Source organism: Oculina patagonica, chromosome 12, assembly GCF_052425735.1.
Source record: "Oculina patagonica isolate OP01 chromosome 12, crgOcupat, whole genome shotgun sequence".
NCBI classification, from domain to species: domain Eukaryota; kingdom Metazoa; phylum Cnidaria; class Anthozoa; order Scleractinia; family Oculinidae; genus Oculina; species Oculina patagonica.
This window is the reverse complement of record NC_135769.1, coordinates 32,840,887-32,858,679: the sequence shown is the minus strand read 5'-3', so window position 1 is coordinate 32,858,679 and position 17,793 is coordinate 32,840,887. Positions and strand designations below refer to the sequence as shown.

Here is a 17,793-nt window from a genome sequence, read left to right as displayed (position 1 = left end):
CAGCTAGTGTCCAGACCAAACCACATCGGCTGCGCAAACTGATGACGGCCCCTGGGTATTCTGGGACCAAATACTGGGACTCAATTCCCCAAGAACTTACAGACGAGCCCGCGATTTTTTACCGCAAAGTTGCAAAGCCTATTGCACCATTCCGGCGTGACCGTTTACGAAGTACTTGCGCTAGTTTTTTCTTTTTTTTTACAAGATTAAAGAATCGTAAATTCCCAGTGTCTCGACGAAGATTTGCCAACAAACCGCATTTGTTTCAAATACCTTGACTGTGGGTATGAGTTGATTTGTAAACAGTCATGATAGGAAGGGATTGAGGGAAGCGCGAGGTATGATGGGAAGGGAACTAGATAAAGAGCTGTAGAAAGCTAGAGCACAGACATTTTTGAGCCACGGATGGCAACCAGAAGGCGAAAATGAGTTGAACGCCCCCGTTTTGGCATTGTAACTTGATGGTACGGAGAAAGAGACTTTCGATTACCATTCGAGGCTCAAAAACGTCCTTGCTTAAGCTATCTAAGACTGCCCCGTGTCGACACATCGAATGTTAAAGGTTCACATTGAAGGTCCCCAGCGAGTGACAACACACGCAAATACGTCGTTCAAGTTTCATAGCTATTTCTTTAATAAAAACATCCTGCGATCACATAAATTAATCAAGGTATACTCTGTTGTCCTTTCCCTTTCCATTTTCTTTGAATTTCTAAATTTTCCCGATTTCTTATTTACTACCTACAGTATAAGTTATATTTACAAACAAAAAAAATACTAAAAATATTCGATTTTTTTTTCTACATTACCCGTTTTTCAATAAAACAGGTATGGTACGTTATTTACAAAGCTCTTTGCATCTGTACAATATATTGTATTTGTCGTAAAAATAAATATCCCATAAGATCCACTGATTACAATCAACGAGACTAGAGTTGTATTGTTGTTGGTCTGGAACCAATCCAAGGCCAGCTGTCATCTGTGTGTAATGACCGGCATTGCCTCGGTAATAATATCTTATTACACATCATAATATAATTAATGTCCTGTAAAATTTCAACTTTTCCACATGCTCCTGTAGCTGACGAAAGCCACTGTGCGACTTCGAGAGCCTCGTGCGCATGCTTCTTTTGCCTTGTCACGAAATCGATCCTTTGGGATTGGGCGACAAGCCAAAAAGAAGTTTTATCAAGCTAATGAGGCTGTCACGAGTTCCTGGAATCTCACCTCGAGCGATTCGTTACACAACAGAATGCTATGACAACCATTTTGATGAGAAGTTTCAATCGTTTCACTTCAAGCGAGTGGGAGCTTCCCCTACAAAAATACCAATCAGGTAAGCACAGCTGGCGTCTCTTTTCGAAGATTCGAGCCAAAACCAATTTCTCACTGATAACGAAGTAGTAGCTGTTACTCAACAACCGAGTAAGAATTGGTCAGAGAAATATATGTTATGCTAGACCTGACCCAGGCCTAAGTTCGCAACTGAGGCATCCACCTTCTTAGCTGAGCAGCTATTAAAAAGAAATCGGCCCAGCTTCGATAGATGTTCCTTAACAGTTGTGGTGGCGATGAAGATGGCAGTAAGGAAGAACTCGCCGACACTCACTCTGATCTTCACTAAGAGCGTGTTCTACTCAACCATGAACGAGAATTGCGAGGCGTTTCCTGAGGCGGATTCCGCCATGGTGAGGAAGCTGTCGGATCTTTTCAGTGCTGGTAATGGTGGCAGGGGTCCCTGTCTGACAGCCATCCAGACGGGCTCGGCTGATGATCTACTCGCCTTGTGCACCATACGAGAAGTCACCGGCATGTTCTTTGGAAGTTCGTACTCTTTCGTGTCCTGTCAGAAAGGGGATTAAATTGTATTAAATATTTCGTGTCCCAAATGCTAAGTTGTGTAGTTGAAACTGTTTTTAAGGCTAGGAAAATCGTCAGTTGTTTACTGAACTGTTTTATGAACCAACACCTAAGTCAGTGAATATTTAACTCAGCTTAACAAGAGAAAATTTCACTTTTCACAAGATGACTGCGGATGGTTAGACTAAAAAGATAGGAAGGCAAGTCAGAAGTCCATCTAGCAGGTCCTTTTTGTTTTTTTTTTTTACTTAAGAAGTTTGAAACTCACACAATTTAAGAGAACAGGATAGGATTAAAAAGGTAAATAGCGCATGTCCTTTTTGTGTTTTTTGTGCATTACTATTTTACACTGGTGTGATCTTACACAACCTATATTGATTTTATTTTCTATTGAAGTCGACTTACAGGCATATGAAGTGCTTGAAAAGGAGAGCACGTGTTCCCCAATCCTCCTCCATTCGTTAACTTCCGGTCCACATTACCCACGTGATCCCTTCGTGACTGCCTCGTCTCCATGCGGCGTCTGAAGTCCTTGTTGTAATGATCCCCGAGAATAGACTGGATAGGAAAATGTGTACATTAACGATAATGTATGCAGGAAGGGAGTACATGCACCAAGATAATGTATGAAGTTCATTGATGTCATATCATGATAATGTAGGCATAATATCCAAACCCTCACCCAAGTCTGTGAATTTTTGTTTGATCTCTCCAGCACTAGGCTTGTCATGGACCTGTAGTATTCATTCTTCCTCCATGAGTACGGATCTTCTTCGCTTCCTTCTTCGCCCGTCTTTCCTACGTCAATAGTCGGCAGAAAATTACGCTCGCGGGGAGTTGTTGGTGTACTAGAAACAGAAAGATTAACAAAAACACTTCATAATTTGTACTACATGTACAGTAACGTAGTTTCACTCTCCGATAAGCTCATTCATTACGAAAGGAACTCGCTTGAACAAGAAAGAAAGAAAAACACATACAATAAGCGAAGTGTAATGTTGATATAACAGCCAAATACTGTCTCGAAAATGTGTAATCAACTAATAAAAGCTCTAAGCTAACGCCGGGAAACACGAAAACGGCGGTAAAATCTGTGGAAAGATAAACGTTGCAAAAGCGAAACACTATCAACCAGTAAAAAGCGCAAGAAACAATATCCTTTATCAATTACTTTTGAAAAAAGTGCGGGAAGCTTGCATGTAACCATGGTGAATGCTGGAAGGTGCGTAACCGGCGACAAGCGCGGAAGAGCGTTTAACGTACCAGTGAAAGAAGCGCGAGAAAAATCATCTTTCTGATTGGTTCTTTTCCGTTCGCCAGGAGAAAGTGAATACAAAATAGAAAAACACAAAAAAGGCACTCACCTTCTGCTTAACCGGGGTAGGTCCAATGTCGGTGAACTGGTGCTTAGTTGACTTGGACTCGCAGGGGGAGGGGAGGGTGGGTTAGGACTTGAACTACCCATTTCGCTGAAATGATGTGTTCTTTTTGTCGCACTTCTATTTGCTACAACGCAAAAGAAAAAAAATGTTAGAATAGTCTCTTATGTAGTTATAGTATAAATATGCTTTAATGTCTGATGTTTAGAAACCACTCAGATTTAAAAAAAACAAAAGATAAAAAAAAACGAACGTCTCCATTAAGTAATGGCTCATGTTTTTCCATCAATAAATTCTAACAACTCGTTTTTATACCTTTACTCGTTTCAAGTTAAGTTTGCTCCGAGTGCAGTACTGATGAGAAAGCTTCAGGCACTGGGCAGCCGAAGTCTATAATTATGAAAGTTGGGAAGCACCTCCAGCAAGGTCTAAGGTAGCCCCCAGAGGACCAGCCGAATAACAAGCTTACAAGCGCTACAAAATTTACTACAGTGCAACAGTGACTCTATTCACCGACCCAAAGTGTATTTAGATGACGCCATACCTCTGTCATGTTCTCTTCCTTCATCCCAAGTATTTCTATTAAACAAACAGAAAACATATGTTTAACTACAAAGGGCATTTTCCACACTTTGGGTAAGATTTATTAAGGATAATTTGCACGGTTTTTAAAAGCTAATCCCTTTCTTCACTGTATTTAAGTGTGTTACACATTGTAAATTTATCGAAACAGTAATTGCATCTACAAAAGTTTAGCTACTTTAACATTTTTCTTACCCTGCAAGTCTGTACGAGCTTGGGTCGTCAATGTCCCACAGCTTCTTCTGTGTGGCACAAAATATGGTAAACGTTAGACTGCCTGCGAACAGGCTCCCTAGCGGAGTATAGGTCGAAAAAACAAAAATCGGAAAAGACCAGCGCGGACCGCGCTCGGCTAGCTCAGCTCGCTTATTCTTGTCTCTCTATACCCCACTAGGAAGCCTATTCGCAGGCTACCTTAACATGTACATTTGACTGATTTGGGCTTATTTATGATTTACAAAGAAAGCCTTTGAAAGCAGTGTATTATAAACATAAAATTCTACTCTGCTAACCTGCCCAAACATTCCAATATATTGGCCGTTCAGGGTCCAGAGCCTTGCAGTGCAGTCCTCAGAAGCAGACAGCAATAAAGCACCTTGATCACGTGCTAAGTATTCTACAGTGACCACAGGCCCCTGGTGCGCATGCCAGCTGCAGAGTATTGGAGGTTTGCCTTCTGGGTTCTCATCTGTGCTGGCCGCTCCTTGAGTTCTCGACCAGACCTGCAAAAAAATAAACCGGATCACAGGTCTATTTTAAGACTGCTCGTAGTCGGTCTTTTCTCTTAGGGGCCGACGAGCGCGCTGTTCAATATCGGAAACTACGAACGCAAACTGGCAACAGGACGAGAAGGGGCCTGTCTCGCCCCAATTCCTCCTCGCGCGTCTTAAACCCTCGCCCTGCACTCTCTTACTGAATTTCGAGAGAACAAAAAAGACTGCAAGCAGTCTAGTTAGTAACTTTATTTTTCGATCTTAATGTTCCTTTGAAGTTGCTCGGTTCATACTGCAAGCGTGACTAATAGCTTTATAATTGGCTAAAAGGTTTGAAAAACCAACTGAAAGTAGTTGATGAATTACGTACTTCAAGAGTGATTAATCGATCATCGATTGATTGATTGATTACAAGAGGGATCGATTATGAGTGTTTTACTTTACATGTATAAGTAAATTTTCTTCTCTCATAGCAGTCTTATGCTAACGTGCGACAACTTACTTGCGCAACAATAGTTTCTGCTCTTGAAATGCAGTATGAGCTGATGTCCCACACAGTAATGTTTCCATTAGAGTCACCAGTTATCAACATCTCGTTGCTAGGGTCAGTTGCTAGGGCAAAAACTGTGCTATCTTCGTCATCAGCAGCGCAATATCTACCTAAGGAACGAAACACAGAACAATGATGTGTCAGCAATCAGTGTGTTAATATCTAGATGTAACAGTCCGGTAAAAGGGAAATAAGTATTACTAAAACTTTTATTTCTCTTTGTTTCAGATTATGAGATATGAACACGAGGCAAAGAAAAATAGAAGTCAAACTGGTTTGAAAAATTTGAACGATAAACAATTTTTAACCACGACCGGAATATTTCTCAAACGCGTGACAGAAAGCCATTTAGATCATTCATCCACCTCGCATGTTAGCCAATCACAATAGAAGGTTGCGCGATTCTACAGAAAAGAAAAACAATACGTTATTTTCAGGTGCATACCCATGGGTCTATTCGCGCCGTACAAACACCAAAACTCCAGAAGACCAGCTTCTGATGACACAAGTACAGCACTCTCTTGAGTCTTCCACTGAGCCCTTGATGTAAGAAACAATAACTTGTCCACCGGTGCACCAGCGCTACTTTGACTGTGCAGGAAAAGAAGAAAAAATGAAGTTATACTTAAACTCTTCACACATCTACTTATTACTGCTTGGATATCTCAGCAGTTTCATGCCACTGTTTGAAACACCTGCTTTGCTAAAGGCAATTACTTTTTTCAAATACTGAACGCAAGATACCACTAACTGCCAAAATGTTGACATCATTCTGAACTTTGGTTTTCCGAATAAACGAGAAAAATTAAGGAAAAAAAAACTACATGAGCAATTCACTGGCAATCAACTCCTACCATCCCACACAAACTTGGTTTTCACTGGTCGGGCAATGAATGGACCTACGCAACAAAACGATGTCAAAACAACGGTAAGGCGCACTTAAATGAGCGTAAAACATTTCAATACAGTGTAAATCGTTTTAGGTGAAGGTCTAGAATTTGAAGTTGACAATCCTAAGAAATCATTTGCTATCGGATGGGGCCCTGGTATTTTAAAAGAAAGAACGAAGCTGCTCATAGTTCAAAACTAATTCAAAAGTTTAATCAGAGATAAATCATACAGTCACATATTACGGCAACAAAAGATAAAAACAAAAACAAAAGTGGAAAGGCTCTTACTGAGCTTTTTTGTTTTGGATGAGTCCCAACTTCTTAATCTTGGCTTTCCTGTACCGAAAGAAGAAATAAAACAACTTGTTAAAAGAACCAATATGAAAACAAAACTCCAAGTAATAAAAAGAATAAGAAAAAGTCCACTAGAGCAAAAGAAATAATACAATAATGACACGAAAAGGAACTTTAACTCACAACAAACTTCCAGAACCTTTCTTCAGTCTTCGCATCATCTTTTCTCGGTCCAGACTCCAGAGAATGATGTCGCCATCAAAGCTGGCTGTGGCTAGGTAGTTTGGGGGACAGAAGGCAGCGGTCAAGATGTCATCCTGTAAAGGGCAGAAATTGTAAGACTGTGTACATGATTTCACTCTCCATTTCTGTTATAGTTCATAAGCCTCTTTAATTCTATCCAGTTATATGTTCTGGAATATAATTTTCTGCTTCCTGACTGCAAATTTGGTTCCCAAAATTTCGTTCAACGTACTTAAATCAATCAAAGCGAAATACGAAACGAGAAAAATTCGCCAAATCACAAATACGATTTTTTTCCCGCTCTTTCAAGAGTTCTCACGATATCCCGCGCTTTACCACTGGTTACAAGATTCAAGCTTTTTCTCTTCAAGTAATCGACACATTTTCTTACATATTAAATTTAAATAAGGTTTTACGAGGGTCATTGAACAATTACTCTAATAAACAGTAGTTAGTGTTGAAGTTTAAATAACAAATTACCTGGTGAAGCTGTCCTCCTTTCCAGCCCGCATTTGGTCTGAGACAAAAGGTCTGAAAACAAAAATAAACTCCGATTTTATACATAGCGGTTATATTTGAGCAAACACACTTAACAAAGCCATTTAAGCTACAGACATCATTAGAACGATTTTCACTTGAGTGTCAAAAGTAATTCGCGTTTTCTTCGGTTTTGCATTACTCCTTAGTGATTGGTTGAAAACTTGCACCTTTCTCGACCTCAGTCCCCTACTATTGTGACTCGCTCGTAACGTTTTCCCCGCTTCGTGCCCGTGTTAGTTTGTGCTTTGTTGGCTCGCTGGATTGTCTGTGTCCTTTGTGTTGGCCGAGTGTACTTTGGTTTGGTTTTACGACAAATCGAACATCGCTCCATATCGATGTATTAAATGTATACACAAAATCCAAAACATGAATACTTTTCGCACCTGAATATCATCATAGTAAACCAGGATTTTGCGATTCCATCCCACTGTGATTATTTTACTTTTCTCAGGTAATGAAATGATTCCAGTCACTTCATTTTCTTCAACAGGTTCAAGTTTGTTTAGCAAATGTCCATTGTTTGCATTCCACACCTGCGTATCAGAAAATAACACAACACTAAAAGAAAGCAATATAGTAAAAGGCTACCCCCATAGTCCCTTTAGTACTATGTAAATGTAATCCAATGCACTTACAGATTAGTTATTTAGCAATGTTAGTACGTGGAACAAAATACCATTTTTGGCAAATCTTCGTACATACTCGAGGACTTTCCGATTGTCATAACCCAATAAACAAATAGCGCGATTAACCCGCGAGTGTTCCGAACATGTCACGTCAGTATGACGCAATGAGAATACGTCATGTTGCTTAGCAACTTCCGTAACGAATACTCGCGGGTTCAATCAATTCTCGGAGAGTAGATTTTATAAGTGATAAAGTCGTCAACTAGTACTTAAATCCTTCTACTGATGAACTCTAACTCACATGTATATTGCCGCTCCTATCGCCTGTCATCAGCCGGCGCCCTGATGGATCCATAGTCATGCAGGATATTTCCTCCACGCCATGCGCCTCTGTTATATGTTGAGCCTTACGCCCGGTGTTCAGGTCCCAGAATGTTATCACTGATCCATCACACCCCGTGATCACCTGTCCCATACTAGGATTATACAACGCTGCACACAAAGGCCTCCAGTGTGTGGTCTTGCTGCTTTTATTAGCGCTCATTGCTATTATCTTGATTTCTGCCAAGCAGTCGTTACTTCCGATAAACAGAGAGTTGATGGGTGATGTAAGGAGAAGAAATGGAAATGGACCGTGTTCAGGAATCCTGTGGCCAAACGGGAATCTGATGGGGATTGTCTGAAGACAAACGTGTTCTTTAATGTCCCAGGACTTTAATACCTGCAATTAAAGACCGCACGTCTTAATGAAAACCTCTTTTAATAAAAGTCTTCAAATGTACAATGTAATTTCCAGTGCTATCCTTTTTTTGAAAACTTCCACTATTGCAAGATACAGACACTGTACAAACTGTAAACTGTGGTGCAACATAAACATGGCCCATGGTGTTTTCGTCGCCACAATCGGCTAACTTAGGAAGTCGGATCTACAGCATTGCATACGAGCATTGCAGCAGAAGTACCCACTTAATACACGCATTTTACATGGCATTTATGCGCGCAACATTGCAATAATTTTTTAGCGCAGTTCACAGCGTAACACCCTTCTGCATTCCCGTTCCCTCTCCCCCGACGTGTGTCCCCGGCCGTCGTGCTGGTCTGTTGGCCCGCCCTGTGGCAATTTGTCTTATATTCATTGCTTTTTACCATTTAAACGCAGCTAGTCAAAATACAGCATTTTTATCTCTTACCCCGTCCTTGTCATAACTGAAGACCTGCTCCAGTGCTTCGTGAATTGCCAAGTCGATGATAGAAGACTGATGCCCCTTCATGATAGCCACAGGTTTAACTGTGACGTAAGGATTCCACAAACGGACAGCATGATCCACCCCTCCAGTGCAGATAACATTCAGATTGTGGCTATAGTCAAAGCACTCCACGCCCTGAATGAAGAAAAGAAAAAACCGGTACTATCTATCGTAAAAGAAGCCTTCTGACAATAAGTAGAATGCATCTAATTAATTTAAAGAATTTAACAACAGCAACATTTACACAAGAAACTATTTTGTCTAGCCCAACAGTAAAAAATAAAAAGTACTACATACTACATGTGTACTTTTTATTAACCAAGCGTGAGGTATATACAGTAAGTTATGGACTGAGTTATTTTTTTCCCTTTCTATGGTCCAAAAGCAAGGCACGTGGGTCATAAAAAAGGACGATCCATAACTTTTAGCATTTTGTTGGTACACTGACACATTTTTTTGTTTACCTTTGCTACTTTAAAAGTGTATGTTTTCCTCTTCTTATCATCAATATCCCGGACTACAAGCGAGTCCTTTCCACTGCCGCTGCACGAGATAACAAACTCCTTCACTGGAATGTACTTGACTCTTCTGACCCAATCAGAGTGAACTTGACCCAGAGTCTGGCATGTTACAAAGCGAGAGTGACTGGACAGGTCCTAGAGAAAGAATCACAATGGACAATAATCACTGTGGATTCCAGTCATAACATAACCAAAGGTACAGAGCCTCCAATGCAGAAGTTCCAAGATTATGTGTGAACCAATCAGAACATTTCCATTTAGTCCTAGCTTGGCTAACTCAAATGGGGACTCCTTATGATTTAAGGCATTGATATGGATGTCTTGTCGTACCTTTGCAACAGTAAAACTGCATTTTGTAGGTGCCACTTAAGTACATGTACAGTCTCTAGTCTCTCTTTACAGCCCAACACTGACAGTGTTAACATGTACATGTAGCATGAAGCAAGTATGCTTTTTCCGCTCTGTAGGATGCTAGTCCAAGGTGGTTACCCACCTTTTCCTTAGTTTCCCTTACAGTTCATTGGTACCCTAAACTGATGCACTTCTGGAGGGGTGAATGAGGCAATGTGGGAGTAATGTGTCTTGTCCAAGAGCAAAAACAATTATAACTTAAGCCAGGATTCTACACCCAGACCACTTGATCCAGCAGTACAAGGCACTGTCCATAAGGCCTCTGTATATTGCCGTGCCACAATGACATTACAGCTTTAGGTTCTGAGTAAATTTTAAAGTTCCAGAGTCAGTTCAATATTTACCTGAAGATAAACCTGATGACTCCCTGATGTTTTCTTGAATGGAGTCTCAAACAGTCCTTTGAGAGGATTTGAGAACACAAAGAACATGATCACACCATTGTCCATTCCAAGAAAAAGCATCGACCTTCCAGCGGGTAACTAAATGCAACACAACATTTGGTTAGTTTTTTTGTTTCACATATTCAGAATTATGATCAGCACATCAGCAGAGGAAAGAAAATACAATAAAAACCGTCTGAGAGAAAATTAATGTACAAATGTAGGGTTGAAATTCCCCAGCTCCCATTTTAAGCAAGATTCACTTTGGAGCTCCTTTTTCCGGCACCAGTGAATCCAGCACTGACAATCAATAAATAGAATTCCTGCATACATTGTACATGTGTGTGTGCAACACTGAGACACTCACCTTTTTGTTGTAATGGTAATCAAGACAGAGAGCCACATTCCCAAGAGCTGTAATCAAAGAAAAAACATGAGAATATGGGTGTAGAATTATGGCCCTGCGAAAGTAGTCTTGCCCAAGTACACAACAAAATGCCAAAGTTAAAACTTGCACTGTGTTTTTTTTAGACTATTACAGTGAGAAGCCATCAATAGGCCATTTCCGATATATTAAAATTATAACTTGGATCTAAGGCTTGGGGAAATAAAACAAAAGATATCACGTCGAGGTTCAAGGATGAATAAATCATTTATTTTGTTTAATTCCCCCAAGCTTTGGAGCCAAGTTAGAATATTAATATATCGAAATTGGCCTATTGTCCAGAATCATAGGCCTGCAATGCATGCAGAGAGCTAAATAGTTATCTAATATCATAGGTCTGCAATAGTTGCAAAAAGCTAGATAATTACGGTATATATAACATCATAGGTTAGCAATGAGAGCCTGATATTCCAGCTTTGCAGGTCCGCAATGCGTGCAGAGAGCTAGAGGCTTTTGTCTTATGAAAACAAAAATCATCAAAGTCTTGTTCACAACAAATTATTGCTATTAATTTAATAACACTCACCACAAAGATGAAATTGTGGAGTATAAATTGGTGTTGACATGTCATAAAAATAAATGTCCCTGTTAGTAGTAGAGAGGGCCATTTTATGTACATTCGGCATGGCAACAGCATCTGTCACCCACATCTTGATATGACGCTTGTTAGAGGTTCGTTCAACATCAGAGTTGCTGTGCTCCATTTCGATTTTCCTTTGAAGCTCTAGTTCTGTGCTCCACACTCCAATGATTCCTTCCTGGAATGAAAAAAAAAATTACAAGGCCATTGAAGAATATACATGTATTATATTTATTCACTATAGGCCGGTTTGGCCCAGATTTGATAGGAAAGTGAGCACACAGTTAAAACTCTGCCTCATTTTTAAAATCCTGCTGCTGCAGTGCCAAAGAGTTTTAGAAATTAGGCTAACCTTCAACCTCACAATTGAAGCAAGGCAAAGAAAATCAGGCCTACTAAGCAGCAGCATGCACATGTTGCTTGGAACAAATTGGGCCAACTAATTGTAGCATGTAAACTGGACTCAACACAAATTATAATTTTTTTATATGAAATAAATAAAAAATAAAGGGAGAAAAGAGAGAGAAAAAATAAAGGAGAGAAAAATTAAAAAATAAAAAAAAAAAAAAAAAAAAAAATTAAAACCCCAAAATTTTTTAAAGCTTCTTTATTACAAATATTTAAAATGGAAAAACACTGCGACGATCATTTATCACTCTCACAAATTATAATAGTTATGAATTAAATTATGAAGGTACTGTACCTTACTAACAGTGACATATCTCATGGGATTAAAGTCAGTGAGAATTTTTGTTGTTGTTTCCTAGAAAACATAAGAGCATACCAATCAATCACCAGCTGGTCAAATTTAGAGTGTATTCCTTAAGTGTTTAACTAAATATCACTAATAAAAAAATAGTCTCTGTAAAGAACCATGATATTTGGTTCAAGAATTACCAAATTAACTTTACATTTATTTACAAAAGATCATTTAAAATTCTTAAGCTAGTATAATAATTACAAGCAGCTATAATCATTTTAATACTGCTGTTGACACTAGCTGCATACCTTGTTATAGTCTATCCTCACAATATTTGGCTTAGGAATGAACGTGTTACTGTTAACTTTAGTTGCTTGGTCATTCTCCTCAAACTGGAGCATAAGATAAGTGCAAAATTCATCCCAGTCAACAAGGCCATCAGATGCAATATCCACCTACGGTAGAAAAAAAAAATAATATCATTAGCATGAGTTAACCAGATCTTAAAACTATTCAAATGAGTTCCAATGCATCCACTGATGATGGTTCAGTCTGTACCATCTTAGAGGAAGGAAGAGGCCAGTTGATGACTTATCAGTGTCAGGGCTTTTAACTCCACAGCTTCTGTGGCACAAGAAGACTAGGGGTCAGTTGCTTATCCAACTGGATGGACTGGGTCACCTTTGTATTTTGCCAGATTGTAACAACAAATGAAGACAGCAACATGATACATTGTATACAGTAAATGTATTCTAGACAATGACACTGAGCTTTTGACTCTTTTAAACTTCTCAATTCCCAATCCCTACGCTTAACATTAGAGCACCAAAAAGTTTCCAAGAAAGTAATTCAACCACCTTACTTCATTTTGTTTTCCAATAACTACAGCAAAAAACACCTGTGCATCCATGTAAAAAAACAAGTAACTAACAACATGCTATTGATATAAGTAGCTTTAATGAACAAAAAAAAAGTTTTAAAACTGATACTTTAAAACAAAATCTACTAAACGAAAGTAACATGACAAACCCAAAGCAGGTACCTTTTTAAATAGTGTTTCTATCTCTCTGTCAAATAATGCCACTTTTTGACTATCCCATGTTTCAACTCCTAGTAAATCTGCAAGCATTTCATGAAATTCTTCTTGCGTCATCAGCCCCGCTGAATGAAACCTTGTTTGGTCTCTGAATACCGATCCCCGCCGCAACAGCCATTTCTTGAGTGCTACCTTATCAGGAATGTGCGTCATAAACTTGAACATAAGGGTCTCAAGATGATGAATGTCCAACTCTTCCTCCAAGCGCAGAGGTTCCAACCCCTTGGCATTGCTGAATAATACACAGTTTATACAAGAAATAAATTTGATCAGTTATCATGTGTATAAAAAGTAGCAGATTCAGATATGCTTAAATTAAAGTAGCAGAGGGAGGGGAGGGGGGTCCCTGGTTCCTATACCCATTAGATCTGCCACAGAAACGTGAACTTGTACATGTGTTTTTCGTGCACCCAAACCATTGAGGGAACTTGCAATAAAAACCCACAGTCAAAAACTCTATACAGTTAACAATTAGTACTACTTGTATCTTCCATTTGCTAAACATGTTTGCCAAGTGCATAACATGTACTTAATTTTATGCAGCTAGGTTTGCTTGTAAGAAAAATATATTACATGGCTGGCAAACCAATTAAAACTACATACCTGCAATTGTGATAATGTAACACAAGATAAACAATTATGATAATAATAATAAATATCAAGATCGCTAAGCTAAAAATTAACCGGGTTCTATAAGCAGCAAGATACAAATTGGTTTATTCACCACACAGCATGGAGAAGGCAACAGTACTTAACTAAGTGAAAAAGTTTGTTTAGCCACAAATTACAAAGTGTGTAATGATTACTGCATGCATGTTTGTATAGGATACAAGCTAAGAAGAAATCAGCATGTGATCCCAGCAGGAGCTTAATTCTTACATGCAAATATCAACTTCAATATTTCACTGTAACTATGATAAACAAAACTTGCCCATGAATATAAAAAGATGAAAAAGAAGAAAGTAGTTTATGACAAGGTCAGATAATACAGAAAATATTCCCTACCTTCCACCCATGACTTTTCAGGCCAAGGGTTTCAATAACAACTTCTTTGTTTAAACAAGTAATCTCGGGCTTAGAACTCCATAACATCCAAAAAATTTTCTTGAAGTATCAACTTTACTACTTTATAGTCAGAGTTTTAGAATACTGGTGAAAAATCAATTTATCATTACTTAGCAGTAAAATAAAGCAATTCTTGGTATTGTGTGAACATTTAGAAGCCTCTTGAAGGTAGCCATGGCAGTAACAAATATCAGAAGTCACACTTGGCTGATTACAAAATTAACTTCTGCCAAAATTTGAATTGTTAATTAGATTGTTCTTGAAAACCTCAAACAAGACAAAGAAAAGCTTTGTATAACAAAAGAAACAAAAGATAGCTTAGGAAACAAAACAGACATTGAAAATATTTACATGATCAAAGAAAAGCTACCAAAAGCTAAAAAAAAAAGGTTACAGAAAAACAGTTAACCAAATTTCAACAAAAAAATTCAAGGACAAGTTTTCAAATTATGATTAAAAAGAAAAAAGGTAGACTTAAACTGTAAAATATATTGCACAAGTAAATGAATTTAATTTGAATGGAAGATTCTGTATTTGGAAGGTTGTAATTAAAATCTTTAAGCTAATTAACCAGTGTTTTTTATATTACAATCCATGAGAGACAAAAGAGTAGATATTTATCTAAATTGAATCTAGCACATGGAAGAAAGATACAATGAAGACAAATTACTTTTCATTTCTCGTCTCTTTTTTTATCTCTGACATTAACATTCTCCATTCTACAAAATATGTCCCTGGGCACCAATTACATATAAATTACATTTCTGATAACACAGGGATTATCTGCTATTAGTTTGTAATCCACGATTCAGAAAACCAATATGTTGCAGCTCTCTATTTTTTAAAAAAAGACGTGCTTATTACTAAACCAATAAAATGGATTTCAGAGTTTCATTAAAACATGAAGAGTGGTAACTAGCACATGACTAAAAGGATCAAACTTTGCTAAGCCTTGAGTTGCTGATATTATGGCAAATCGAGCCTCGAATCAAAGAGATAAAGTTAAATCGCTTGCTCTTCAACTTTTTACCACAAATGTAATTGGACAGCTCATGAAAATTAAGGCTGTGTTTATTTTCGGTATAAACCATTTTTAGGGGTAAAACCAAGAAATCTCTTAGAGTTCTTGAGGGAGGGGGGACAGGGGGGTCTGAACCTCCCGCTTCCCGCCCCTTTCCGTAGCTGTTATCTCCCGTTTGTTCCATGTTTATTGCAAAATATAATGAAATGTTACGAAATTTCACTCGTTTTCTCCCGGTTCCCGCCACCTTAAGAACCCCGCTTCCCGCCCTCTCTCCTCCCGCTTCCCACCCCTTTTCTTCCCCCCCCCCCCCCCCTCCCCCTCCCCTCTTGAGGGCTAAGCACATTTTCAAATGATTTCAATAGGGTTTAATATATTTTCAGTGGATTTATTTGTGTGTTTAGACATTTTCAATGGATTTCTTTAGGGGTTGAGGCGTTTTTAATGGATTTCTTTAGGGGTAAAAATGAAAGACCTGTACTGTCATCAATAGGGGGGAGGTGGGGGAGGGGGCTGCAGGAGTGCTACTGTAGTGTCACCTAAAGTTACACTGTTCTTTTATTTTATTCCTTTTTATACAACTGCACCACACTGATTTTACAAAGAATTATTCAGCAGAGAAATGAATCAGTTATAAAATTAATAGTGGTAAGCTTAATTAAGCTTAAGTTAAGCTAAATAGCAGTGTTTTATTAATTATTCATTTTGGATGTTTAAAATTCCTACACGGTATCTACGAAGGCAATTGATGACTTACTCGTTAGCAGTATCATTTGTGTTAAAGGAACAAGGGGTAACAGCAACTAATTTCTGAAAATAGAAGGAAAAACAACGTCAAATTAAGCGCGCACAAGAAATCATAAAATAGCGCGCGCAGCCTTTTAACAGCTTTTAATCATGCTTCCCCCGACGTAATTGCAAAAACAAACACAGCAAAAGCACATTCAATATTAAATACTTGCCTTAGTGTCAATAACAATTTGAATAAATCAGATAAAATTTTAATAAACGAGCGTAAAATAAAGGCATTTTAAGATTCAAGGAAGGTTTATTTTCATGTTTTCTGACATGTTTTGCACCTGAAAGCTGCTGAAAGCCCTTGACATAGCGATGCACTGCCCCTGTCATATTTGGAACGACGAATCGGAAGGTCTTGAAAGCCGAAAATAGCCCAAAAATTTTGGCCTTTCGACGGCAAATCTCCGCAAAGTGATCAAACAACAACAATCTATTAAAACCAACCTTTTTTCTTGACTGAATTCGCGACCAAATCACTGGAGCAAGCATTCGTACTGTTGTCGAGAAGCGAATCGATCCAGACTTTACCGAAGACGTTGCCGAAGGCACCCGAGAGTTTCCGGACTCGTATTCGGTTCCAGGTACCTGGAGAAACGAATTGCCCGCAGAGGCGGTTTCCTGGGTAACAGATTTCTTGTCCATTGTCAATTACCTTCAGGCAGAATCTCTTTGTTCTCGAGACACCTTAAAATTAGAAAGTCAAGTGTCGATAAACATTTCTAATGAAGTGGTCGCGTATAGCGTTTCCTTTATCAAAATAAACATTATTCAGAGTCACGTATTACCGATAAGCGTTTGTGTTTCCCGGCAAAGTGGTTTTCTTATAACTCGTATTAAAAGCTAGACCAAGCAACACCTAAATAGACCAAATGATCTTTTCAATTTCTCTTTGTTGGCAAGTGAGCACTAGACTTTCAAAAGAGTGGCGACAGCTTGGTCTGTTTACATGTAGTTGGACCACTTCAAAGACTTTCAACGAGGAAATTACAATACGGTCATTAAAGTGCTACTATTTCCGCAGAGTTCAGTTGAGTGTTGATGAGACACTATATAAAGTGAAATAAAACATTACCTTATCAAATTCTGTGAGTAGAAACACCCAACTGCTGTAACATGCCGCAAATGATCAATTCGATTTGGTTGAGCAACAAATCCTGTATCTTCAATAGCATATATGTGCTCGACTAGTTTTCCCTCCGCTTGGTCACTCTGCAACTGAATATCTGATCCCCGCTGTGCGACTCCATACAAGTGCCTCTGCCATACTTCAAACTCCCCTTACATCTTTAGGAAGCTTTGCTGTGCATTGACGGATCAAAACGTAACAAAGAAACAAGTAATTATACACTGAGAGCTAGAGCAGAATAATCGTATTATAAGTGAAACGGTTGTCAATCAAACTAAGCCGCTCTAAAAGGGTTGCCGTGACAACGGCACAAAGATCATAATTAGCGTCTTAATTAGACGCTCAAATAACCAACTGCGCTTTTGTTATCAAGGATTATTGAACAAGAACGATAATTTGTAAAATGCAAAGCAGGTTACAGGCTAATGCTTTCAGATATTAAGATTGTGTAGCTACGGCAGCAGTCACTGACAAAAAGAGCGAAACAAGGACAGGGGAGGGAAAGATTAATTACGTCGATATTACTGCTAGTATGGTCTCATTTGCAGCTGCTCGTGAAACAAATAAAAGTGTAACATTTTCACCCACAAGTTAAGGGAAACGTCGCGAGGCCGAAAAGATCGCTATCAGCAAAGGAGCACAGTACTGTCCCAACGGCCAACGGCATATCTGCATGACGAGAAGGCTAAAGAGCCTTTTCAGGCTTTTACAAGGTAGCCCGTT

The 17,793-nt window shown here is 38.7% G+C and overlaps 1 protein-coding gene across 2 annotated transcripts; it reads right to left on the bottom strand.

Annotated features, from left to right (window-relative positions):
* Positions 1–616: 616 nt before the first annotated feature.
* Positions 617–17,763, bottom strand: LOC144633636 (cilia- and flagella-associated protein 337-like). Of its 2 annotated transcripts, XM_078492476.1 has the most exons (25): positions 17,017–17,763; positions 16,389–16,628; positions 15,904–15,956; positions 13,007–13,292; positions 12,273–12,419; positions 11,968–12,027; positions 11,211–11,442; positions 10,607–10,653; positions 10,201–10,338; positions 9,389–9,580; positions 8,868–9,059; positions 7,979–8,398; positions 7,435–7,584; positions 6,992–7,042; positions 6,452–6,585; positions 6,263–6,310; positions 5,530–5,675; positions 5,037–5,194; positions 4,334–4,543; positions 4,017–4,063; positions 3,784–3,818; positions 3,225–3,366; positions 2,543–2,708; positions 2,266–2,418; positions 617–1,843 (listed from the first exon to the last, which is right to left on the bottom strand). In XM_078492476.1, exons 2-25 carry the CDS (start codon positions 16,584–16,586, stop codon positions 1,634–1,636), a joined length of 3,615 nt encoding a protein of 1,204 aa, XP_078348602.1. In that variant the 5' UTR covers positions 16,587–16,628; positions 17,017–17,763; the 3' UTR covers positions 617–1,633. The 2 variants fall into 2 exon arrangements, with proteins under 2 accessions (XP_078348602.1, XP_078348603.1); XM_078492477.1 differs by lacking the exons at positions 15,904–15,956; positions 16,389–16,628; positions 17,017–17,763 and adding an exon at positions 14,066–14,415.
* Positions 17,764–17,793: the final 30 nt, after the last annotated feature.